This window comes from Alexandromys fortis, unplaced genomic scaffold (assembly GCF_014885135.2).
Source record: "Alexandromys fortis isolate MF-2015 unplaced genomic scaffold, M_Fortis_MF-2015_v1.1 scaffold_64, whole genome shotgun sequence".
NCBI lineage: Eukaryota > Metazoa > Chordata > Mammalia > Rodentia > Cricetidae > Alexandromys > Alexandromys fortis.
Window position 1 is genome coordinate 1,604,550 of NW_026067976.1, and position 25,975 is coordinate 1,630,524.

Genomic DNA, 25,975 nt, shown 5'->3' on the forward strand with positions numbered 1-25,975 from the left:
TCTATGATGACAATTAAGGTAGTCATCAATCTGACTACAGGGAAAGGGCAGTTAAGGTACCATCTCCACTACTGCTTATAGATTCTTAGCTGGAATCATCCTGTGGATTCCTGGCAAGTTCCCTAGTGCCTGCTTTCTCACTAACCCCAAAATGGCTCCCTCTGTCAAGGTATCTCTTTCCTTGCTCTCCCTCTCTGTCCTTCCCTCAACTCAACCTTCCCGATCCATCAAGTTCTCCTCCTTGCTTCCTTTCTCCCTTCCTCACACTCCACTACCACACTCTAACCTTCCCCCATGCTACCAATGTACTAAGGAGACCTTGTCTACTTCCCCTTCCTAGGGGGATCCATTTATGTCCCTCTTAGGGTTCTCCTTGTTTCCTGTCATCTCTGTGGTTGTGGATTGTAGGCTGGTTATCCTTTGCTTTATGTCTAATATCTACGTATGAGTGAGTACATACTATATTTGTCTTTCTGTGCCTGGGTTACCGTACTCAGGATGTTTCTTTCTAGGTCCATCAATCTGCCTGCAAATTTCAAGATGTCATTGTTTTTTATTGCTGAGCAGTACTCCATTGTATAAATGTACTATATTTTCTTTATCCACTCTTCAGTTGAGGAGTATCTAGGTTGTTTCCAGGTTCTATCTTTCTTTAACATGTAATTCATGTTAATTTACATGTTTATTGCAAGTAATTTAATGACATGTTCCTTGCCCAAGTGTGGGTAGATTATTCCTAGAGCAAGTGGCTACACTGCTGAAGAAAATAACACGCCTCCCCATACCCGTAACTGTCAATAATCTATCCAAAAGCATAGCTAGGAAAGTCACAGGTCCCAAGGGGAACCTACTACTATGTTTTGCTAAAAGATAATGCTGTCAAACGACCTGCTAACTACTTGTGCTATACTCATTAATTAGAACTGAGTCCATCATTCATCGGAGAAACTTCATGCTGCAGTAAGCAACGGTTAATGTGGAAAATATATGACAGACAGTAGAATACCCCCCTTTTGAACTGTCAACTCAAATGATTTCCAGTTTTGCTATTAAACAATTTCTATTACTTTGTGAAAGTCCTTTATACATTTTCCATGTGTCCTCTATCAGATGTGTGTACCATGAATGTCTTCAACGTACTTCTCATTCTTTTTAAACTAGAGCTTTAAGATCTGGGAAGCTCAGTCAGCACTGTGTGCTTACCACCCAAATGTGAGGCCTTGAGCTCAGTGCCCAGTATTGACATAACAGCAGAGTATGGTGGCATGCATTTGAAGCCCAGGCACTGGGTACACAGAGACAGGTGGGTCTCTAGAGCTCATTGGGCCAACCAGTGTGGATGAACCAAAAGCTGCAGGGGGAATGAGAGGCCCTCGCTCAGATAAGGTTGAGGACCAAGGAAAACACTTCCCTTCGCATGTAAGGACATGTATGTATACCCCTGACACACACGGATACATGGACCACACACACCACAGACATACACAAATTAAGTAGAAATAAACACATAGGTCTTTTTATTACAGAGATCATGGCTTTTCTCTACATCACTGCTATAAATCTAGGGACAAATTGGCCATGTGTGCATGCTTCTTTGGGTCAGCCTGTCTATCATTGCACTAACACCCCATTACTAATTATTGTTGGTTTATAATTGGTCGTGACATCGGGTAATGTATGTCTTCCTACATTGTTGCTGCTATTCTTCAGAACTGCCCTAGTTATTCAGTGTTTTTATATTTCCACACAATTTTTGGAATAAAGCTGTCAATTGTCAAAAACATCCAAGGTAATATGATTTACTTAGGCCTATATATTAATTTGAAGAGAACTTAGATTTTACAATATGCAGCTTTCTAGCCCATAAGTATCACATATCAGTACATTTATTGTTTTTTCAATATTATTTTGTAGCTATGAACATACAGGCTAGAGATTTGTTTTAGATATACAATATTTATGATGCCATTACAGTTTTAAATTCCATTTTCTATTCATTATAACATATAAAATATAGAACCGAGTTTATATATTCACTTTTGTGTGTGTATGTATATATCTATCTCTATATATATAAAACTGATGAATAGAATTCAACTATTAATCCTAATAATTACCATGAATTATTTTAGATTGTCTATGAATATAATCATGTCCTCTGCAAGTAATGAATGTTTCATTTCTTTAATCCTTGTAAATTTTATTTCTTTTCCTTGGCTGACAGCATTAGCTATGACCTCTCATACAATACTGAGTAGGAGTGGTAATAACAGTGTTCATACATTTTTCCACTATTAGACAGCAAAGTCTCAATATTTCAGGATTAACTGCGGATATGCATTTGTGGTTATTCCTTATCAGAGCAAACCAAGTTTCCATATATACATAATTTTTAATAAAGTCTTTTTGGTTTAACAACCATGTGCTAAACTTTTCAGATCTTTTTTTTCTCTGCACATTTGACTCTACTTAAGGACTAACCTTCCTTTGTAAATTAAAGCAACGAATTATCTTGGCTTTGAATCTTTGAATTAACCATGTCTTACCCTTTACATGCATTGCTTAAATAACCTCCTTCTCACCCCATCTTTTCAGCTGTGTTCACAGAAAAGGGAGGTATATAATGTTCCTGTCTTGTAAAGTCATGGTCATGTGCTGGTGTGAATATATGCTGGTCCTAAGAAGAAGAATTCATTTTCTCTGTGTTCTTGCTACAGTCTGTATAAATCTAGTACTATTTCCTTTTCTTGACAAACATTAGAAGAATTCATTAAGAAGCCGCCAGTAGGAAGATGATTAGGTTAGAGGATGAATTTCTTCAGTCAATATCAAATTGTTCATATAAGCTCTTCTCTTATCAGTTTTATCTTTTGAAGAACTTCTGTAGCTCACTTAAATTTTGAAGACTATTGGCTAAAATTTCTTTCTTTCTTTCTTTCTTTCTTTTTTTTTTTTTTTTTGGTTTTTCGAGACAGGGTTTCTCTGTGGTTTTGGAGCCTGTCCTGGAACTAGCTCTTGTAGACCAGGTTAGCCTCGAACTCACAGAGATCCGCCTGCCTCTGCCTCCCAAGTGCTGGGATTAAAGGCGTGCGCCACCACCGCCCGGCTTGGCTAAAATTTCTTTGTAGTATTTATCTTTCTGAACGGGGTAGGATCCGAAGCAGCATTACCTTTGCTGTTACTCATATAGGCATTCTCAGCCTTCTGTAGTTATTGATTTTGTTAAACCTTCGCATGGCAAGTATTCTTATGGCTTTCATCTCATATTTTTATAATATTTACTTGATTTGCTATTCTTTTCCAAGCTATTTTAAAAAGTTTGGTTTCCTTCCTTGTTTCTAATAAGTATATTGAAAGTATACATTTCTGTAATAGCTAGAATTACTTGGGAGGAGAAACTTGATTGAGAGAATGTCTACGTCAGAGTGACCGACAGCAAAGCCTGGGGGGCATTTTCTTAATATGAATGGTTGATGCAGGAGGATCCAGACCACTGAGGGCAGTGCAATCCCTGGGCTGGTGGTCATGGCTCTTATAAGAAAGCAGACCGGGCTGGACTGGGTCTAAAAAAGCATGGGATAAAACCGGACTCTCTGAACATGGCGGACAATGAGGGCTGCTGAGAAGCCAAGAACAATGGCACTGGGTTTTGATCCTACTGCATGTAATGGCTTTGTGGGAGCCTAGGCTGTTTGGGTGCTCACCTTCCTAGACCTGGATGGAGGGGGAAGGACCTTGGACTTCCCACAGGGCAGGGAATCCTGACTGCTCTTTGGGCTGGAGAGGGAGGGGGAGGGGAGGGAAATGGGAGATGGAGGCGGGGAGGAGGCAGAAATTTTTAATAAAAAAAAAAAAAAAGCAGACCGGACAAGACAGGGGAAGCAAGTCAGTAATTCAGCTCCTGCCTCCTGCTTCCTGTCTTGAGTTCCTGCCCTCATTTCTCTCAGTGATGGACTATAAACTGTAAGGGGAAATAAACCTTAACTCCCAAAGTTTGTTTGGTCATGGTGTTTTATCAAGACAAGCAGGCAGATACACACACACACACACACACACACACACACACACACAGACAATTGTGGTGACATGTGTACCTATACTGTAATCCTGTGGGGATGGAAACATGAGGATTCCTGGGATTTGCTAGCTACTAGCATAGCTCTAGGTTCAGTGAAAAACTCTGTCTAAAAGGAATAAGGTAGAAAGTGATATATAAGGTCATGCTGCGCCCTCTTCTTACACATGCACGCGCACACACACGCATGCACACACACACACACGTCCAAGCACAATGTACATCTCCACACACATACGACACTGCTCATACATACACGCAAACACAAAATCAATCAAGCAGTCAACAGAAAGACACTGTAGCTACATTTTACAAGCTGGTTCGTCCTCACTATTGCACAGTTCCAGTTAATTTCTAAACTATCTTTATCGGTGTATTCACTGCATAAAATATTTAGCTCCACTGTGCTATTTCTGGGCATGTACATCATGCGTTTTGACCATATTTACACCAGCATCACCTCTTGGCTCCTACCTCCTCTTAGCACCCTTGCTCTGCCCAAGGTCTCACCTACTTTCATATCTTACTTGACAAATTACAAATGTGCAGTACAGTCTTCTGAATCTGACTTGTGTCACTCACTTAGTATGGTGACACATAGTATTCCTGCAAACGGCACAATTTTGCTTCTCTTTATGGTGGCATAAAATCCATATGTATGTAAACTACAGGTTATTTTAAATTAATCATTCATCTATTGATGGTCACAGTCTGATTTATGAGCAGTGTCATAATAAACACAAAGGTGTAAGTATATTATATTATATGCTAACTTTGATTACTTTGGGTAAAACCAACAAGTGGTACAGGGAGATCATTATGGTTCTCATCTTCTTGGAAACATCTGGACTGACTTCCATAGTGGCTAAATTAATTTATAGTTCCAACAACAGTGTATGAGCATGCCTTGTTCTCTCTTTCTTTATCTGCATTTCTTGTTTATTTTCTTGATAATGGTTATTCTGACTGGGCTGAGCTGGGAATCTCAAAGGAGTCATGATTTGTAGTTCCCTGATGGCTAAGGATATTAAAATTTCTTCCATACATTTGTTGGCCATTGGTTGCTCTTTCCACCAACAGACCTGACCTCTGCCTGAGCCAGCTCCCATATATCTAGTCCATAGCCAGAATTGTGAATATACTCCAAAAGGGGGGAAAAATTCTAAAATAGTTCCCCCATTCTGGAATTGGAAGCCTTTTTATTTATTTTTTTTCATTTTCTTTCTTTTTTTTCCCTCTTTACTGGAAAAAAGACTAAATACAGTCTTTGCTTCTATAGTTTTCAAAATCCTACTCCAGCTTGGTTATTTGTTGTAACTTTTCCAGCTGTGTGTAAACATCAGTAGCAGCAGCTGCAGCAATGTCTTACCATGTGACCTATGACAATTCCATGTGGAAGTAAGAGTATCAGGCTATAAACCATGTCGTCTTCTTACCTGCTAGCCCAGGTTTCAGTCCTGGTTGCTTGTTTGTTTCATACATCTTCAGTATAAAATTGGGGATTCCTGCTACTGTCTTCCCTTGGTCTGATCGGATGCCTCCTTTCAATGCCGAGTGATATATTCCGCGGGGCATATTCACCATCTCCTGTTTCACAAGGGATGTAAAGAATTCTTCCAAGGCTAAAAAGAATAAAAAGAATTCAAAACCCAAATAAATGTGGCATCCCAAAAGCAGAGAATTAATTAATTAATTAATATGGGCACCTAGCTATATTTCAGGCTGAACTTTGCAGAGTGAAAAGTAAACTACCAATTATCACCTCTTTCTTAAACTTCCTCAGATTAAAACAAAGCACGGCACAGTTAAGGCATCAGAACTTAGAATTCACTCTTACAGTAAGCTTTACTGTCACTTCTTACATTTAACTCATTGGTTCTGTGGCTCCACCCTCAGAGTCCATCCTTTCACGACCATCCTTATGAAACATTGCCTCGTTATCATCTTTGTCCTTTCTCTAATATGCTAATAAAGTTACATCCTTAGTTTCTTCTTCCTAATGATCACTCCTGCAGAATCGTCCAGGCAGAAGCTGAGATTCTCCTTTCCTTTCCTAACGCCATCCAATAGCTTTGACTGTACATTTAAAACAATACTGTACAGATTTTGATCACAAGCAAGGAAGCGTCAGGGCTCTCACCCTGACCTCATTTCTGCCGTGCTCCCTTCTTGCCAAGTTAAAGATATCTTTCCAAATAGCCTTTCGGTTCTTCAGAATTATAGGCCTGCTGTGTTGTAGGGGCATGTGAGACTTGCTTGCTGTCTACCTGGAGTATACCAGATTTTCACAGAAAGAGTCATGCTTCTCCTTTGGATGCTTTCAGAGACATCTTTCTGAACCAAGCACCTTTCTGTAGCAATGTTAGTACAAGTATTAAAAACTGAAAAATCCATTTCTTACTTCTTTATCTGCACTGCTAATGAAGCTTGTGCTCTCTGCTATTTGATACTGTATGTACTACTCAGCAACATAAAATGTAGGATCAGAAGACAACAAGATGTCAAACAAAAAAACCGGTAAGGTAAGACTTATGGGTTCAGGGCTGAGTGCCATTTCCATAAGGGCCACTAGAGGCTGCCCAATACAGAAACAAAAACAAAGCATTAAAGCTAGATAAATCACAGTGGGGGAAAAAAACACACACACAAAAAACAAAAAGAGAAAGTACTGAATGCTCCTCCAACAGAACAGAAGGGCAGGGGTCCACCCAGTCACATCCAAATTTCATTAGGAATATTTCAACCTCAAGGTGCCCTTTAAATGACCATGATTTAAAGCAGTGAACACCCCCTAGAACATCCTATTAGGTGTCCTTCTATCCATATCATCTCCTGGATGTAACCAAACTGATCCATACAAAGCGAAGAGAGGGACTGTGGAGGTAGCCCAGTCAGTAACATATGTGGCAGAGCATGAGGACCTGAGTTCGATTCCCAGCACCTGTACAAGAAAGCCAAGTAAGGCAGCATACACACACCATCCCCAGTCAAAGACAAAGAATCCCTGCAACCTGCAAGCTGGACAGTCTACCCAATGGCAACACTCATGTACAACCAAAAGACTCTTCTTCAAGAAGTATGGAGAACAGCAATTGAAGAAGACACCCCATGCCCATCTCTGGTCTAGACACATTCACACTCATACACAGATAGGTACACACATACATACACACACATAGATGAGAACATCTGTTGGGACAGTTTCTATGACTCCTCTACACCTACCCTCTACCCTCTACACTGCTCTGTAGCCTCCAAACAAAGATGTGGGAAATGCATCAACAGGCTGCTCAATGTTTCAGTCACTGAAAGGCACTGGCGAGAGATCAAAGGGTGAAAATGCAGTGAAGCCAGGGAGCTTATTCCCTAGACACTGTCCAACAGGTTACTACAGGCTGCTTGCACCCTTGTTTAGAGGGCTGTCTCCCCTTAGGCAGCTCTATCTGTGACATCAACGTCTCTCTCCCTCCGTCACAGGCCCGAGTACCTTAGCTATTCTCAGAGGATTCATCCACCATGTCTAATGAATTCCATTAACTTTGAAAACATACTTAGAGAGAATTACTTTATTAAACTTTTTTCAATTATTCCACTGAGAATGAACCCCGTGTCCTGTCATGACCTTGATGAATCTAAACAAGTGAACAATATGTAACCACAGGCTATGTGCTCCAGTTCCTGAACACTGTGCTACAGGTACAACTGCTGCAAGCTCAATCTGAGAACGGACTTTACAAAATGTGTCACGTGATTGTGCAGATAGGAGCACTTTGGTAAGAGAGGATAATTCAGAAAGAACTGTGTTCTGACAAAAGGGCACATGTCAAAAGAGAAGGAAGGATAGATAGGCTTGCAAGTGCACTGCTCTAGCAACGGAAAGTCTTCTTGTCAAGATCTGTGCTCAATAAAAACCTCTCAACTCCATCACAGAGAAGTGAGGTGCGGATGCAGGGGCGTGAATGAAGCAACTATGGAGAACACATCTCCAAGTTAGTAAACCAGCAACTAGCATTCTCTCCACTCTCTGATGCTTTGGCCTTGGCCTCTTTGTTATATATAACCAGGTGAGAATTTGCAAAGAAGAAAATCCACAGGACAACAAGGTGAGAAGTTAACACTGCAGTTATGGCTAATGAAAAATCATCCAATGGAAAAAAATATAAAATTAATACAAGGAGCTAGGTTAAGGACCTTAAATACACTATGCTGAATAAAAAAAAATCTAACTCCTAAAGTTCCCAAACTTGTAGTATCTGGAAAAATCCATATAGGACTACAGTACAAATAGATTTAAACTAGAACTTTAAAAATCTGAAAAGATTTTTCTGGAAAGATTGCTTGGTGGTTAAGAATGAATACTGCTCTAGCATGAGACCAGAGTTCAATTCTCAGCACCAACAGGGCAGCTCACAACTGTGTTTAACTCCAATTCCAGGAGATCTGATAGCCTTTCTGTCCTCCATAGGTGCTGGGCACACACATAATGCACTTACATACATGTAGGCACAGCACCCATACAGGTAAAACTTTAAAAGAAAAATGTGTGTTAAGATGAAGAGGAGGAGGAGAAGAAATAACCAACAAGAGAAATAGGCCATGATCCCCCTCTTTTCAGAGCAATGGCTTTACTGCCATCAGTGACTAGTGAGCATCAAGCAATCCACACCCAGTATGCTTCTAGTCTCTGTTCCTACGGTGCAACCTATGCCCTTCTCTGTCAGTACTACATTAATCGGAGCCAGTGAGCACAGGATAATGTGACACACTGTCTATGGTCATGGTTTTCCAGACATAGTTAATACCTCCATGATCAAGTTGACTCCAATTAGTAGATTTCCTCAAACAATCACAGTTGATATAGTACTGTAACCAGCAAGTACAGACACCAGCACAGAGATACCACTGTTCAAAAGAGCTGCTCAGTAGCAATGTTTTCCTTCTTCCCGGGCACCTGCACCCTTCTGATGAATACAGGACTGCAGGAATCAGCAAAGGGTGCAATATCATTTTAATAGTCCAAATAAACTATTGTCCATGGCGGTTTTAGGACACGGGAGAAGTGTTGTATAATAAGGGTTTCCAACTCCTGTGAGCCCTGGAGAGACTCAAGGCTCCCGGAGAACTAGGAGGTAGGAAGTGCGGAGAAGAAATAACAGTGAGCCGGGCGATGGTGGCGCATTCCTTTAATCCCAGCACTCGGGAGGCAGAGGCAGGCGGATCTCTGTGAGTTCGAGACCAGCCTGGTCTACAGAGCTAGTTCCAGGACAGGCTCCAAAAACCACAGAGAAACCCTGTCTCGAAAAACCAAAAAAAAAAAAAAAGAAAGAAATAACAGTGAACAAGTATTGGTGGCTTGCTGTAAAGAAGAAAAGAAATGAAAACATGGTATCTTTGACTCAGCTCCAGTACTCAGCTGGCTCTCCTGAAAAAAAGCAGGGATGGACAGGTGTAATGGCGTAAGCGAATGCAGACAGATTGTCAAAATATAGACAGCTTTAATGGAGGAATAGACTTACAGAACCACTGTTCCCGCGGAGACCAGGAAAGCAGAAGAGGACGCTTTAATCCTACTCCTATTGCTCAGTAATTTAAAGGCTCGTGTGGTCAGAAAAAGAGAGATATACAGTAAAGAGATTCAAAGACAAAGAAAATTTTTAAATGATTTACAGTGTGTTAAAAATATATGCAAGCTAAAAGTTAAAAGTTCTTAAAAGTAAAAATAAGCAAGAAAAAGAGAAGTTGTGTGTGGTAATACACGCCTTTAATCCCAATGCTTGGGAGGCAAAGGGAGATTGGCCTCTGTGACTTCAAGGTGTGGTAGCACACGCCTTCAATCCCAGTGCCTAGAAGGCAGAGACAAACAGAGATCTCTGTGAGTTCAAGGTGTAGTAGCAAACACCTTTAATCCCAATGCCTGTGAGGCAGAGACAGGCGGATCTCTGAGAGTTCAAGGAGAGCCTGGTCTACAGAGTTATTCCAGGTCAAAGAGATACAGAGAATATAAAATAAAAGTAAAAATAAACGAAATAGAGGTTAAAATAAAGCGTACAAAGATGGAAAATACACAGAGAATCTTGATACTGTATACTATTATGCTCTCTTTGAATTGTTTGAATGCTGAGGAAGGAGCAACAGATGCTAAAAGATATTTGTTTATAAATGCTGCTGAACTAATCCATCGTAGAGATTTTGATGCCTTGACTTTGAAATTTGGATCTAAGGACATGATACTTTGGAAAGGAGTTTCTTATTTTGTTTTCACAGAGGATGAGACCCTGTTCATTTCTTCTATTCCGATATGGTATGATGGACCACGCCCTCCTGAACGGTTGCTGTGAATACCTTCAGAAAATTGCTTCGCTCAACTGCCAACTGAGATGAAACTAGCACACAGGTTATACCATGAAAGACCTAATTAACGACGCCCCCATTCAGCAGGAAGCAGTTTGGAGAGAAAAAACTGCGCCCATGTTCCCAAATATTGTTTATAAATGTTCTTTTACATTTAAAGGGGGAGATGATATAGGTATGAATAATTTACATTGATATGGATTTTGCTTTAGTGATTTAAATTTAAGGTTAATTTTGTAATGTATATAGGTTGTTAATGAATAATCATTAATAATAGTTAAGTTTGTAGTCATGTTAGTTAAGATTTTCTAGATGTGCATAGATATATTTTAGATAGGCATTCTTCATATTTTTCAAAGATTATAGAATATGGCATTTTAAATGTTTTAATAACTTAGGACTTTTCATGACAATGAGACACTCTGCTCCTGGCAGCACCAATCTACTTCAAGAGGAAGATGGGCATCGAAGAGGATCCTTATGGAGTTTGATAGCCATTTGGGCAAGAAACTGCTCTTGCCTGGACTATTGCATAAACTGGACACAGAGAACCCGCAGAGAGAGGACTGCTGAACTTGCCTAAAGGTGAGATGATCTTTCGGGGTTCCTGATTCATGAAAGAGTCTGCAAGACATTCTTCAGGACAAGCAGATAGTGACTGCCTTTGAAATTTCCTGCTTTGTGGAAATGTCTGCTGGAAACTATGGGCCTGTAGGCCGAAGATGGATGCCCCAACGGTACAGAGGAACTTTGGGTGACTGTCCAGGCAGCGAGATGTCTCTGTCATTTCTAGAGCTTTGGATGTTAAGTTAAAGCCTTTTTTTTTTTGTTTAAACAGAAAAAGGGGAAGTGATGTGGGAGTGTCATATATCAATCTGTTGATTTCATTGGTTAAGTTATAATAAACCAACTGCTTGGCCTCAGCTTGGAACATAGATGGGAGGAGTAAACAGAATAGAATTCTGGGCGGAAGAGGAAGTGAGGTCAGACTCTGCTCTGCTCCCGGAGAGACTCTGCTCTCCGGAGCACAGACGCCATGCTCAGCTCTCCCGGGTAGACGCGATAGCTCTGCTCTCTGAGGCACACGCGATGAAGATGGATGTAGGCTAGAATCTTCCCGGTAAGCGCACCTTGGGGTGCTTACAAACATCATTAGAAATGGGCTAGTCCAGGTGCGAGAATTAGCCTATAAGGGCTAGAGTATGGGCCAAGCAGTTCTTTAAATGAATACAGTTTGTGTGTTGTTATTTCGGGCATAAGCTAGCCAAGCGGCCGGGGTGTTGGGGACGCAGCCCCGCCGCCGCTCCTATTTCAACAGACAGGAGTTTTATCTATAAATTAACAACAAATTTTAAATGCAAAATTTTAATCACAGTCCATAATCCATTATCTCAAGCTATAATCATTTATTGTTTCTTAGGTAAGACTAAAATAGGAACAGTGAAAGTTTTATGTGCGTGAGTACCACACATAGGCACAGCATGCCTTTAAAGGCTAATGGTCCAATAAACTTTATATCAAAGCTGAATGACCACATAACTTGATCCTTAAAATTAAAAATAAAAAAGACATGGTCTCCTTATGTAGCCCTGGATGGCCTGGAAGTCATGGCATGAACCAGGTGAGCCTCAAACCCATAGTGCCTGGCAAAGGTACAACCCCGTCTTGCAGCTCACGACCCTCCAGCTTCTTCCTCATCAGCACATCCCACCTGTGTGAATCAGTGCACACATCTTGACCCATTATTTTAAAAAGCATTAATTTATAGCAGTCAAATACTAATGATGTGGTTAGTACACTTTATAGACAGAATAAACCGGCTTAGAGAGGTGGCTCAGTCGTTAAAAGAGTCCTTGCTGCGTACTGGCTCTGTGGGAGCCTAGGCTGTTTGGATGTTCACCTTACTAGACCTGGAAGGAGGTGGGAGGTCCTTGGACTCCCCACAGGGCAGGGAACCCTAACTGCTCTTTGGGCTGATGAGAGAGGGGGAGTTGATTGGGGGAGGGGGAGGGAAATGGGAGGCGGTGGTGGGGAAGAGACAGAAATCTTTAATAAATGAATAAATAATTTAAAAAAAAGAGTCCTTGCTGTTCTTGCAGAGGACGCAAGTTCTAGACCCGCACTCACGGGGCAACTCTCAATAATCTATAAAACTCCAGGCACCAGGCATGAACACGGTTCAAAAACATACTTGCAAGCAAAACACCCAAACATATGAAAGAATAAAATAAAATAACTTAAAAGAAAGAACAAGTTCATAATGGTGAAACTATCAGTAAATCTCTCAAAAACTGAATGACCTTCTTTCTCACTTAGCTTATAACAAAAAGGCAAGAATTAAAGCAGTGACCTGGCGTCCCAGTGCAAATCTGCCTTACACAATAAATTCAGCTTCTGAAGTGAATTCTACCACTGAGAATAATTGCTTAAACTCACTTTCCAGCTCAGTGTTACTGTCATCTAACGGGTTTTATTATGGTTAAAACACCACATTACCTAAGGCAATCCCTATAGAACGCGGTTATACTTATCATTTCAGCCAGAAATTATCTACTGGAGAGTAAACTACAACAAATGCACACAACAAACAAACAAACAAAAAGCACCCACAATTTATCAAACAGGCAAAATCACTAAAAAAAGGTTAGCCCCATGGTTGCCAAATAGGAATCACCTGGTAAAACTGAAGGCGCGGTGATTGTCAACAGTCTCAGATAGCAAGGGCCAGGAATGGAAAGGTCCACAGTCTCCTCCTCATCCAACTCATCAGGAACAGGCATTTCTGGCCTTATCTGAAGGAAGTAATGACATGTCAGAGAGGCTGAAATTAAACACGCAAAATATATTCTTTGTTGACTCTGTGTTAAGATGTCAAAGTTGTCTTAGATGCATTGCTCTTTAATATCAAAAGATAATTTAAATAAAAATTTAAAAGAAGTTATGTAACAGCAGGCATGGTAATGCACACCTTAAATCCCAACACTTGGGAAGCAAAAGAAGGTGGATCTCTTTGAGTCTGAGGCCAGCCTAGTCTACATAGTGAGTTCCAGTACAGTCAAGGTTACAAAGAGAGACTATGTCCCAGAAAACCTCACACACACACACACACACACACACATGCACACTCATATCCCAGACTTATTAAATGGTAAACTCTAGTAATTTTATTTGGTATTATCTCAGTTCCATTTAAAGAACTGATAGTAACACAGTTAAAACATCACCATAAGCTAGCATGAGCAATGATTATTATAGAAAACTAATAAAATTAGTTTTTATTAGTAAAATAATACTACATGCCACACAGTAAAAAGATACCAACGCTGGCATATTCAATGTGTTCAACCTTAGTGTTGTATAATTCAATATTTGATTTATCTGATTTTTATTTTAATTCGTGATTTAGAGGCTAGAGAGAGGCTCAGGAGATAAGAGCAACTGCTGGTCTTCCAGAGGACCTGAATTTGGATCCCAGCACACATGCTGGGCAGCTCACAACTGTTTACAACTTTGGCTCTAGGTGTTTTAACATATTCTTCTGGCTTTTATGGCTGTAAACACACACACACACACACACACACATCTTTTAAAAATCCTTATCTCAGCTATATCTCTACGACAAAGCTTAAAACCTTCTATTGGAAATACGTGTAGATTGGTGCATGACAAATATTTTACTTGATATTCTTTGGACTTGACAATTGTTGCTACAGAAAACAAAATTACTAAAATCAGTAATCAGTAACATCACTTTATTGTATGTAATTTGTATTTTGAAGATTTTTTTCAGTTGCTTTGTATGAATTAAAATAAGAACTAACATTAGCACTAGCATATTTTCCACAAGATATAATGGTAAAGCAATTAATTAAAATTTTAATACTTTCAATGACACACCATCATAATGTCCATGCAGAGATAATTAGCATTAGGGTAGGGAATCAAAATACAAAAAAGTGGTTGCTATAATCATAAAGTACCAGAACCTAGTCGTTACCATTTGCCTGTCTCTGGGAGTTATTTTTAGAAATAATTAACAATTTCTACAGACTGCCTTCTTCATAGGTCCCCAAAGCACCATTTCATTAGCAACTGCACTGAGTCAGGATTCTTGCAGAGAAATAAAAGAAAACAGACAGCAAATGCTTCTCTTATGTATAATAATCTCAACTCCAGTGACGCTGCTCAACCATAAGGAGAGTTATCATCAGTACATGAAGCACATGGGAAAGCAATTTAACCTCCAGAGTACTTTCCAAGATGAGGCTTCAATTAGATTCAACTCTGAGAACTTAGCTCTAAGAGAAATAAGTCAGACACACTTCAGAAGTAACAATCGGGCATCGTTGAGACAGGGTATGACAGCATTCACTTACGACACAACATTATCAGAGATACCCTGGCACACTGAGAACCTTTCAGTTCTAGCAAGCGGTGTTTCTCACGAATCTCTGGTTTATAGTTGAAATTTTCTAAGTTTAGAATGATTGAGAACTGGCTTTGAAATTCTAAAAAGTACTAGAGTCTTCTAGTTCTTGAAAACTTAATGATTAAAAAAGAAAGTTCATTGTCCCTCTGATATGCTTTCTAATTGTAAGCATCAAGAATCTTCAGAAAACTAGTAAAATAATTACCTTAAAGCCAAGAAATTCTAATGCTAAGTATATAACAAAGATAAACAACATTAAAAAATGTTCAAGAACATTTATTATATAACATTATGCCTCCAAATATAAACACAATCAAGAATAAATTAATAAGCAAACTGAAGTCCGTCCATACAATAGAACATAACTCAACTATTTTGTAGTAATAAAATATAACTTTTAAAAAGGAAAGAAATAATGAAAGGGCATGAGAGATGGCTGGGTGTGTTAGGGCACTTGCTACGAAGCCCAAAGATCTGAGTTCTATTTCCAGGATCCACAAAGTGGAAGAGAAAACTGACTTGTCCTGTGACATCCACATATGCCCTTCTCCTCTCTTCCAGATGTACAGGAAACATAAATGCTTGAAAAAGCTAAATAAAGATCAATGATGAATTTAGTTAAAATAATCAAAATTACACTAGAAATACAAAAAAATCAAGGAAACAAACAACTAGTTCTTTGAAAGGAGAAACAATATTAACAAAGGCTTCACCAAACAAGCCAGAAGAGATAGAAGAAACTAGTAATGGTAAAAGAAAAGCAAAAGATACCACTGAAATCCAGGGGATCACTGCAGAATGCTTTGAAAAAATATATTCTAATAAGCAGGAAAACCTGGAAGAAATGGATAAATTTCTAGGTACATATCATGTACAAAAATTAACTCAATGAGATGAAAAACCCAAAAAGATCAACAAAAAACAATGATATTGAATCACCAATTAAAAAAAAACAAAATCTCCCACAAGCAAAGTCCTGGACTGGAGAGACTTATTACCTGGTTCTACCAAGTCTTTCAATTCCCACCAACGCTTCTTAAACTACTTCACGAGACAGAAAAGACAGACTGCTTGCAAACTCATGCTATGAAGCTGGTATTACACTGACACCAAACCCAGAGAAAGAAACAAGAAAAATAACGATAAGCCAGTTTCCTTAGTAAGCATAAATGTAAAACCCATCAATAAAATATTTACAATCAAACTAAAAAATACACCAAAAAATCAAACACTAATGATCAAGCTGGGTTAATTCTAGGAACACAGGACTAGTTCAATATATTCAGCTCACATCAAAGAATAATGCATAAAAATATAGTAAATGGGGGGCAGGAGAACAGATTGCTCCAGAAAATCCAGGTTTGAATCCCTAAACCCATACAATGGCTCATAAACATCTGTTATGTTATTTCTGTTCGGCAAACATGCACATGGTGCACATACATGCACGCAAAAATTTCTGCATGTAAACCAAGATAAATAAATCTTCATAAAAATATAGCACACAAAAAGCTCAGGACAAAAATTTCATAAATATTACATGTAGAAAAAAGTTCACAAAATTCAACATCCCTTCATGCAAAACATCCTGCCTGCAGAAATCAGAGAGCGAATGATAATACCTTATGACAACAAAAGGTATATGTTGTGGAATACTTATTTACCTATATAAAGATGTGTTTCATTTGTTTATGTTGTGGAATATTTTAACTATACAAAAATGTAATGCATTTGTTTAACTATGTAAAGATGTGTTGCATTCATTTAATTATGTAAAGATGCCTTGCTGGTTTTTTTTTTCTTGCCTGCCTAACGCACCTGATTGGTCTAATAAAAAGTGACCAGCCAATAGTAAGGGAGAAGGGATAGGTGGGACTTCCGGGCAAGAAGAGTAAGAAATAAGTCAGTAAGTAGTAGAAAGTAAGTAAGTATTAGTAAGTAAGAAAGTAAGTAAGTAAGTAAATAGTAAAAAGTAAGTAAGTATTAAAAATAAGTAAGCATTAGTAAGTAAGTAATTTAGGCTTGGGGGGAAAAAAGGAGATGCCAGGGATACACCAGGGGGCAGACAGACAGATATGGAGAAAACACGCAAGTAGGACACACAGAATGAAAGGTAAAAAGCCAGCCCTAACGCAAAACATAGACAAATAGAAACAGGTTAAATTAAGCTAAAAGAGCTAGTGGGACAAGCCTAATCTAAGGTTGAACATTTATAACTACTAATGAGTCTCTGTGTCTATTTGAGAGCTAGCTGGAATCACAAAGAAAACCCTAACCATAATTATATGTAGAAAACTATAGTCAATGTTATACCAAGTAAGGAAAAATGTAAGAGCATTTTCTCTAAAATCAGGAACAAGACAAGGTTCTACCCTATATGTACTATTATTCAATCTAGTACTTGGAACTGTAGCCAAATCAATAAGACAACAGAAAGAAGTAAAATGAACACATAGATGTCAAATTATACAAATTTTAAAAAATATGAAACTCTACTTTATAAACCTAAAGGTTCCACCAGAAAAATCTTAAATCTGGTGTACACTTTCAGAAAAGAAGCAGGATCAAATCCGTTGAAGGAAATGCTGCTTGTTGGTTCCTGGCTGCCCAGATAGCTCAGATCCGAATTAATTACACAGAAACCGTATTAATTAAATCACTGCTTGGCCTATTAGCTCTAGCTTCTTATTGGCTAACGCTTATATTAATTTAACTTATTTCTATTAATCTGTATATCGCCATGTGGCTGTGGCTTACCTGGTGAAGTTCCGAGCATCTGTTTCCAGTGGCTCCATGGCATCTCTCTGAGTCCGCCCTTCTTTCTCCCAGCTTACAGCCTAGCTTTCTCTGCCTAGTTCTGTTCTTCCCTGCCATAGGCTCAAAGCAGTTCTTTATTCATTAACCAATAAAAGCAAAACACACAGACAAATGGACCTCCCACACCATTTAATAGCTTTCTACACAACAAATTTAATTAGAAATAAACTAGGGGAATAATGTCACTCACAATGGCCCTTTCCTAAACAAGATACCTAGGAATAAACCTAACCAAAGAAGTGAAGGCTTCTATAGTTAAAAGATATAAACCCCCGAGGAAGAAGATAGAAAGGCATCCAATTTTCATGGATCATCACGATAGTACTTTGTCAATGGCCATATTATCAAAAGCAACATACGACATTCAGGGAGATTCCTATCAAAATTCTAAAGAAAGTCTTCACAGAAACAGAAAAATAATAACCTTAAAATTCATATGCAAAAACATAAAAAACTAATAAGCCAAAGAAGTCTTGAGAAAAAGAGAAGGAAAGGAGGGGGTATTATTTTAAATTATACTGTACCTTATCTTAAATTATACTGTAGAACTATAATCACAAAATAGCATAATACTGACTCAAAAGGAGATACAAACAACAATGGAATAAAACAGACGAATCATAAATAAATATACCCAGTCACAGCCACATGGTTTTCAATAGGATGACTAAAAATGTGTATTAGATAGAAGCCTCCTTAGCAAAGACTGATTAAAAAAGAAAAAACCCTATACATCCACAGAGAACACTAAAACTAGACCCTTATCTCTGGTCTTCAATTAAAAAAGTGTTCAGCATCTAGCCAGTTTTTAAATAAAGCCACCTTGAAATACTAAAAAAAAAAAAAAAAATCAAAAAGTTGATTAAAGACATCAAAGTAAGAACTGAGAGGTTGAAACAAATCTAGGATAACACTTCAAAGTATAGGCATAGGCACAGCCATGTTTTCTTTTGGGAGGTGGAGGACTCTCTCTTTTCTGTGAAACAGGGTCTCATATAAGCCAGGCCTGCCTGCAGTTTTCTGTGTGGCTGAGACTTGAGCTCCTGATTATCATTTTGTTACTTTCCAAGTCTAGAATAACAGGTGTGTATTACCACACTGGCTGGCGAAGACTTTTTTAAACATTTTTTTTTTATTTGCATGGGTGTTAGGCTGCATGTATCTGTGTGCGCCACTTGCTTGAGTGCTGCCTGCAGAGGTCAGAAGTAAGAAGCAGATCCTCATGACTGTAAACGACCACATGGCTGCTGGGAATTGAACCTGGGGACTCTGCAGGAGCAGACAGTGCTCTTACTCACTGAGCCATGTCTCCAGCACCATCAGCACCCTTTTACAGAGGACTCCAACGGTCCTGGAAGGAGCAAGCATTGACAAATGGGGAGCGCGGCACTTCACAGTGCTTCTCACAACAAATGGCAGAATGGAGAGGCAGCGAATAGACTAGGAAAAAGGGATTAATATCCAGAATATATAAGGAATTTTAAAAATTGAACATAAAAAAGTAAACAAAAATGGGGAAATTAACAGATACTTTTCAAACAAACAAGTAAAATAGCCAATAAATAAATGTAGAAGCTGCAGCATTATTAGTCATTAAGCAAATATAACCAAAACTACTTTGAGTCCAACTCTGATCATAAAATATATAAATTTAAAAATATATAAAAATTTAAAAATATATCAAATGCTGGCAATGATGTAATCGGAAAGAACCCTGCATGCTCCTCAATATACTAAAGGCAGACTTAGCATATAATCTCCCTATTCCCCCTTCTGGATATAGACCTGAAGGAACCAAAGGTGGCATGCTACAGACACAGCCTCATACTCATGCTTCTCTGGCACTATTCACAATAGCCAAGGCATAGAATTGGCCCAGTCGCCCATCAATAACTCAACAGTTAAAGAGAAAGTCCCATGTATACACCACGGCATTTTATTTCAACAATGAGAATAGGAAAGTCATATCACTTGCAGGAAAGAGGATGGAATTAGAGATCAGCATGTTAAATGAGATTAACAAGACCACGTATTTTCTCTTACATCTGAATCTTCCTTTAAAACAGTGGGCATGGAAGTATGTATTAGGGACTAGGAAGGCCTGCTAGAGGCGGGTGAAAGAAAGGAAATGAAGTACAGAGATACATAAGATACATGCTGCACAGAAAAGAACCCTGAAAAGACTATAAAAAGGAAGTCAGTCACAAACTCCACATTCTGGATGATTCCATTTATATGGTTCAGAAAAGACAAATTCACTGAAAGAAGATAAACATTTGTTTAGGGAATAGAGAGGAAGGGAGTAAGGTGACCACCAACCCAACAATGGCTCTTTTAGGGAAGAATGCTCCCACACAAATCTTTACACATTCTGGAAGTACTAAGCTGCCCACTTTAAATGGGTGAGTCTTATGGTTTGCGAATTACAAGTTAAAGAATTTGCTTAAAATGAAAGTAAAGAGGGAAGAGCTGGAGTGGCAATGGAGAAGGAAAAGAAACGACTGTTGTCCTTCCATGTGAGGGGGCATAACTGCTAGGCAAAGTGTGCCAAAGAACCAAATGCTTCCAGAATTACTTAGCAGAAAGGAGGTATATTTTGCACATACTATAACCTGTCCATTCCTCCTGCTCTATCAAGTGACATTAGTCAAAATGAGTAACAGGATCCAGGACACTTACATTTCTAAAAGCCACTAAAGAAAGTTCCCAACCATCGTAAATTGTCTAATTTCACACTGCTGAGTGCCAACTATTGTAGGTGCCAGGAGTCAAACTTGGGTGCCCTGGAAGAACAGTAAGTGCTCTTAACTACTGAGCCATCTCTCCAGCTCCTCTGCTCAGGTCTTAAGCAGAATTATTTCCTCCGGCTATCTAACACCAATCTTTGACTTTGGTTTGTGTATAACAACATAATAGGCTCAGAGTGAGGGCACTCATGTGTAAGAATATCTGTTGAAGTTACTAAATTTTGGCAATTGTGTCACATTAGCTGCTAAAACATCCAGGGACAGCTGAGTACATTAGAATACACGCACAAATCTACGAGACCTCCCAACCATAAAAAAGCTTTGTTGAAAAACAAAACTCAGCAGAAAGCCAAATAAAAGAATGACAAAACTCTCCTTCAAATTGAACTGGCTATGGGAAAGTTTACCTATGAAATACCTCACTGTGCACACCTACGTGTGTCTCACCTATGAGATCAGAGTGAGTGCTCAAGCAGAGGAGTGTGCAGGAGTCAAGTATCTGCATAAATTTAGCTAAAAAGAGAAACAGCTTCTGATGAATGCAATGACATTCAGTTAAATCAAAGCCAAGAGGGTTACACCATATTTATACCAACCCTGGATACATAATGAGTACTTCTTTATTGCTTCTAAAAATAACCCCAGAAATCAACAAGACCATCTTACGATCTTTGTAAGTTTAATTTTGTAACAGCTGAATATTTTTTAATGACTCTGAGTCAGAAGAAAAAGCAATGTCTTCTACCTAAAAGTTTGTCCACTACTCATTATTTTACCAGAAAAACATTCTATATTGTCTTAGTTGATTTGTTTTATTTTTTTTCCTTTGGGGTAGGTGGAGGGTGGGATGCTAAAGAAATAAGAGGATAACAGTAAATATCTAAAAAAGAAAAGAATACCTACAAATAATGGGGAAAGTTGTCTATTTTTTAAATATTGAAATAAATGGGTCCTTAAAAATATGAAGCCAAATTTAGATTTTCAAGATAAATAATGACATTACTGCAAATTCACAAAACACATGTAATCATTTTAACATTCTCAGTGCATAAGACAGAGCACTGCACTTAGCAGACATTCAGTAAGTAGTTATTCAACCGTGCCAGAGGAAAGTGCCCATCACTGGATGTCCACAAGCAAACTTCATAGGGAACAGTGTGACTGAATGGACTTTGTGTCTAATGCCTTAGTCACATAGGTCTCCTCCTCTAGTCCCATCATACAATATTTTCTGTCTGACTTCAGGCGTGCTGGTTTAACACCACATTTTCTTCTCTGACCTGCCACTTCCCTTACCCCTTTGTTCTACATGCCTGTTAACTTTCCACAAGATATACGGTATATGTTTATAGTCATCAACAAATAAGGAATATTTGCTTCTTAAGGAAATTTAATGAAAAGAGCCACCTGCAAATGTATGGGAACGAGAATACACAAAAATAGGTATATAGGCATGCATGTAAAGATGTATCTTGTTTTAGTTTGCTTTGTTTTTAATTCTAGCTGAAAAACCGCAGCAAGGTGAAAAGTTTATCTTAGAAGGTGGCACACTAGAAAGAGAGGATGGGAATAGAGTTTTGCTGTTAAAGTACACGGTAATCTGGGATCCCTTGAGAGAGTCACTCGCCCCTGGTGGCAAACAGCTACAGAAACCCCTGTATGCATGAACTTTGGAAATATTCAAAACTACTCTGGCCAGGCAGTGGTGGCGCATGCCTTTAATCCCAGCACTCGGGAGGCAGAGGCAGGCGGATCTCTGTGAGTTCGAGACCAGCCTGGTCTACAGAGCTAGTTCCAGGACAGGCTCCAAAACCACAGAGAAACCCTGTCTCAAAAAACCAAAAAAACCAACCAAACAAACAAAAAAAACACTACTCTGTTTTTATACTACTGCTAACATCCACAAAAGGCCTGGCTGTACACCTAGCTGGGGGGCGGGGGGGAGCACTTATTTGGGACATAACCAGTTTCTCAACTTTTATTCTTTAGATATTCAAACACTGGAAGGAGGAATAAAAAGAGGATGCCAAGAAATTCACAACCTTTGATCTCCGGGACACTTTCTGGATAATATTGTATGTAAGTTCATATAACACAATATCACCTTTTACCATAAAGGCATTCATTAGTCATCTATATTATCTGGACTCATTGTGGCAACGAAAGTAAAATCAGAGCTTTAACTCCTTAACATGACCCAGTACATCAAAGCAGGTTAAGTTACGTAAGTACTAGATTGTTTTTTCTTTCTTTCTTTAAAGACAGGGTCTCACTATGTAACCCTGGCTACTTGCTATGCAGACCAGGCTCATCTTGAACGCACATAGACCAAGCTACTTTTGCATCCCTACAGTGCTGGGATTAAAGTCTTCTACAATTACACCCGTCATATACTAATTTTACGTTTAGTTTGAAATAAAAATAATTGCCTAGCATATACTAGGCTGGAATTCCATCCCCAACACTGCAATAGCAATACCAACAACATTAATAACTTACTTATTTTAGACGCCATACTTTTTGCTGACTTATAAAAGTAATGACACTTTCTTCTTGCCATATAAATCATTTAAAAAAGGCTTTTATTTCTTATGACATTGTTGTTTGTGAAAGATAAAGATTGTTAGCAGCGCAGGAAGTAGAAAATATTCATCTATGCTTATAACTAAACTCCAAGATGGCACTCTGATTTGACGATAAAGAGGTTCTTAAAATGGTACAGAACTTCCGGGCAAGCCGCGACTCCAGTCATTGAGGATGACGCCATATGCACCACAGTGCCTTTCACCTGCTTCAAGGAGATTCAAACCTATCCCTTATGGAGCGTAAGATCACACAGTTTTACAGTTTTAAAGAGTAATGAACAAGTTATATTATAAGGATGCTATACCTAGAGATGCATACACACTCATCAGGAAACGAGCTCCTATGATGGGAAATAAAGACATAAAGAGAAAAAAACCAAGAGATAGCAGTGAAAAGGCAGAAGCTCTTACCTTTTCTGGCAGGTGAAGGATGGTGTGTTCTCCTGAGCTGAAGTGAGACAGAGATTTATAGGCAGCACTTGCTACAATGGGATCCTGGGTGAGACAAATGGAAAACAACACACATCAACAGCAGACCTAGAGGAGGCAAGAAAATCTTCGCTCCCCAGTGCCAGGCTGCTACGGATCAGTGTCTGAGGAGTGACATTCAACTGCTACTCAGGCCAAAAAAACATTTACTAGAGGCTTGAGAAATCAAGTTTCTCACTTCAGAAAAATATTTCTTTTTTAAAAAAAGTAGGGGACAAATAAACAAATAAACAAAAGTATCATTAATAAAGAAGTAAGAATGGCTGAGGAAAATTACTACCATTAAGCTTTCTTCTGGAGAATCTGCCCTAAAGAGCAACAGAAAATAAAACTAGGCTAATGGGCTTAGAAACACAAAATTTTTATCCTAACTTGGACTTTAAAAATTATCTAACTCCTCGGGTTCCTCTGGATTAGTCCAGTTTAGTAGGACTGTGGGGGTTTATGTCTAACAAGCTCATGTTTAACAGGACAAGCGAGCTCGCTGTTTGTAGTCTAAATCCGTAGGTTAAGTAGGACTTCTCCAGCCCTCTGCACTCATCACGGGGAATGGTGCCTACAAACCCACTAAAGGACTCAGGAGTTGGCTCGTGCATTCAGAAAAAAAGGACTTTCTGAGTTGAACCTCCAACCCCCGTTCAAAAAAAAAAAAAAAGCCTAGCATGGTGGCACAGGCCAGTCTACATGATTTGGTATACTCCATGCCAGTAAGAGACTGTGCCTCAAAAAAGATAAGAGTGAGGAATGGCATTTGAAATTGTCCTATGTCCTTCACATACATCAAACGTACATGCACCCACACAAACACCCAAGCCGTACTACACTTCTGTTTGGTATATTTACGTGGCAGAGCCAGAGCAGAAAAAGAACAAAACCATATAAAAATAAGAGATAATGGCAACAACCTTCACACCTGTCATTACTGGGATTGTTGAGAACAATTTCTAAACTTCCTAATAGTCACTTTTTAAACAAAACAGTACTTCAGTTCCGAAAGCCATATTGTTTATCTTGAGTCCTATTTCACAGCTCTTTCCCCGGTTGGTTCTGATCCCCGATATTCCTATGAAAATACCTTATTCTGAGTGTGAGTCCAGAGGAAGCTGAGGACTTGGACTTTAAAATTCTGAAAAATTGGAAAATATAAAGAAAACAATTAAGAAATGGTTCGGCATGAAATGGAGAATCTGAAATAACAAGCGGTAGAAATTAACCACTCTTTGAGCCACAGCATCATTACTGACTCAAGCCGGAGAACCACTCAAACAGCCACCTGAACACATGGATCACTAAAGCACACACTGAGATGCTGAGATGACAGCATCTGGAGAGCTGTAAACCTTTAGCCCAGAAGTTCCCCTTCCCCCAACTGGATGCATGGCAGGTGCACAGGAGCATGTGGGGTGATTAATCCCGTTAGCTTGTGTATGTCATACAGTAGTCACTGCAACATTTTCATTGCAAAGACTTCAAACACAGACCTTAGACCTATTCCTGTACATAAAAATTATTTCATAACTAGTTAGTCAAACACAAAACTGTCTGCATGCTGGCACTCAGTGTCTTCTTGGTGTCAGCCGGGGTCAGGGTGAGTGCTGGACCCTCCAGATCATACTCAGTTCTTCTTTCCTCCTTGGCTTTCCCAAGTTCCTGCCCCAGACGTCAACCAGAAGCAACATTATTCATCTTCAAGGTCAAAGTCCGATGACGTCAATTAAATCACCGTTCCTACTGGTCTCCCTAACAAGGTTAGTTGCTTCCTCTACCACATTCATATGCTAGCCTTTGAACTTTGAAAGACAAGGACATGAACCACAGAGTACAACTAGGCACCCCTAGTAGATGGCTATCTAGCTAGAAAGTCCTCAGTTCAGACACAACTTTCACTTAGTTAAGGTACCAGCCTGGAATATTTCAGACACTCAATAAATGCTGATTTCTTTTTTTTCCCTTTTTTTAAAAATTTATTTATTTATTTATTAAAGATTTCTGCCTCCTCCCCTCTACCACCTCCCATTTCCCTCCTCCTCCCCCAGTCAAGTCCCCCAAGAAATGAGTAAATACGTAAATGATACCCTGGGAAACCAAGAAAAAGCGATCAAACAGGTAAATGGAAGCAGTTCAAGAATTGAAAACTGTCATATCATCTGCAAATAACGAAAGTTTAACTTCTTCTTTTCCAATTCGAATCCCCTTGATCCCGTTATGTTGTCTTATTGCTATTGCTAGAACTTCAAGCACTATATTGAAGAGGTATGGCGAGAGTGGGCAGCCTTGTCGTGTTCCTGAGTTTAGTGGGATGGCTTTGAGTTTCTCTCCGTTTAATTTGATGTTAGCTGTCGGTTTGCTGTATATAGCTTTTATTATATTTAGGTATGACCCTTGTATCCCTAGTCTCTCCAAGACTTTTATCATAAAGGGATGTTGAATTTTGTCAAATGCTTTTTCAGCATCTAATGAAATGATCATATGGTTTTTTTCT

At 39.0% G+C, this 25,975-nt stretch overlaps 1 protein-coding gene across 7 annotated transcripts in view; it reads right to left on the reverse strand.

Annotated features, from left to right (window-relative positions):
- Focad (focadhesin) overlaps positions 1-25,975 on the reverse strand; it is a 1,203,139-nt gene that overhangs the window by 102,092 nt on the left and 1,075,072 nt on the right. For all 7 annotated transcript variants that reach the window (XR_007594464.1, XR_007594465.1, XR_007594463.1 and 4 more), the window contains 4 exons: positions 24,569-24,619; positions 23,416-23,499; positions 13,101-13,218; positions 5,512-5,697 (listed from right to left, as the gene is read on the reverse strand). Coding sequence is in view for 4 of the 7 variants with exons in the window: in XM_050157367.1 (XP_050013324.1) it covers positions 5,512-5,697; positions 13,101-13,218; positions 23,416-23,499; positions 24,569-24,619 (439 nt within the window). In the remaining 3 variants the exon portion in view is untranslated. The remainder of the gene's footprint in view (positions 1-5,511; positions 5,698-13,100; positions 13,219-23,415; positions 23,500-24,568; positions 24,620-25,975) is intronic.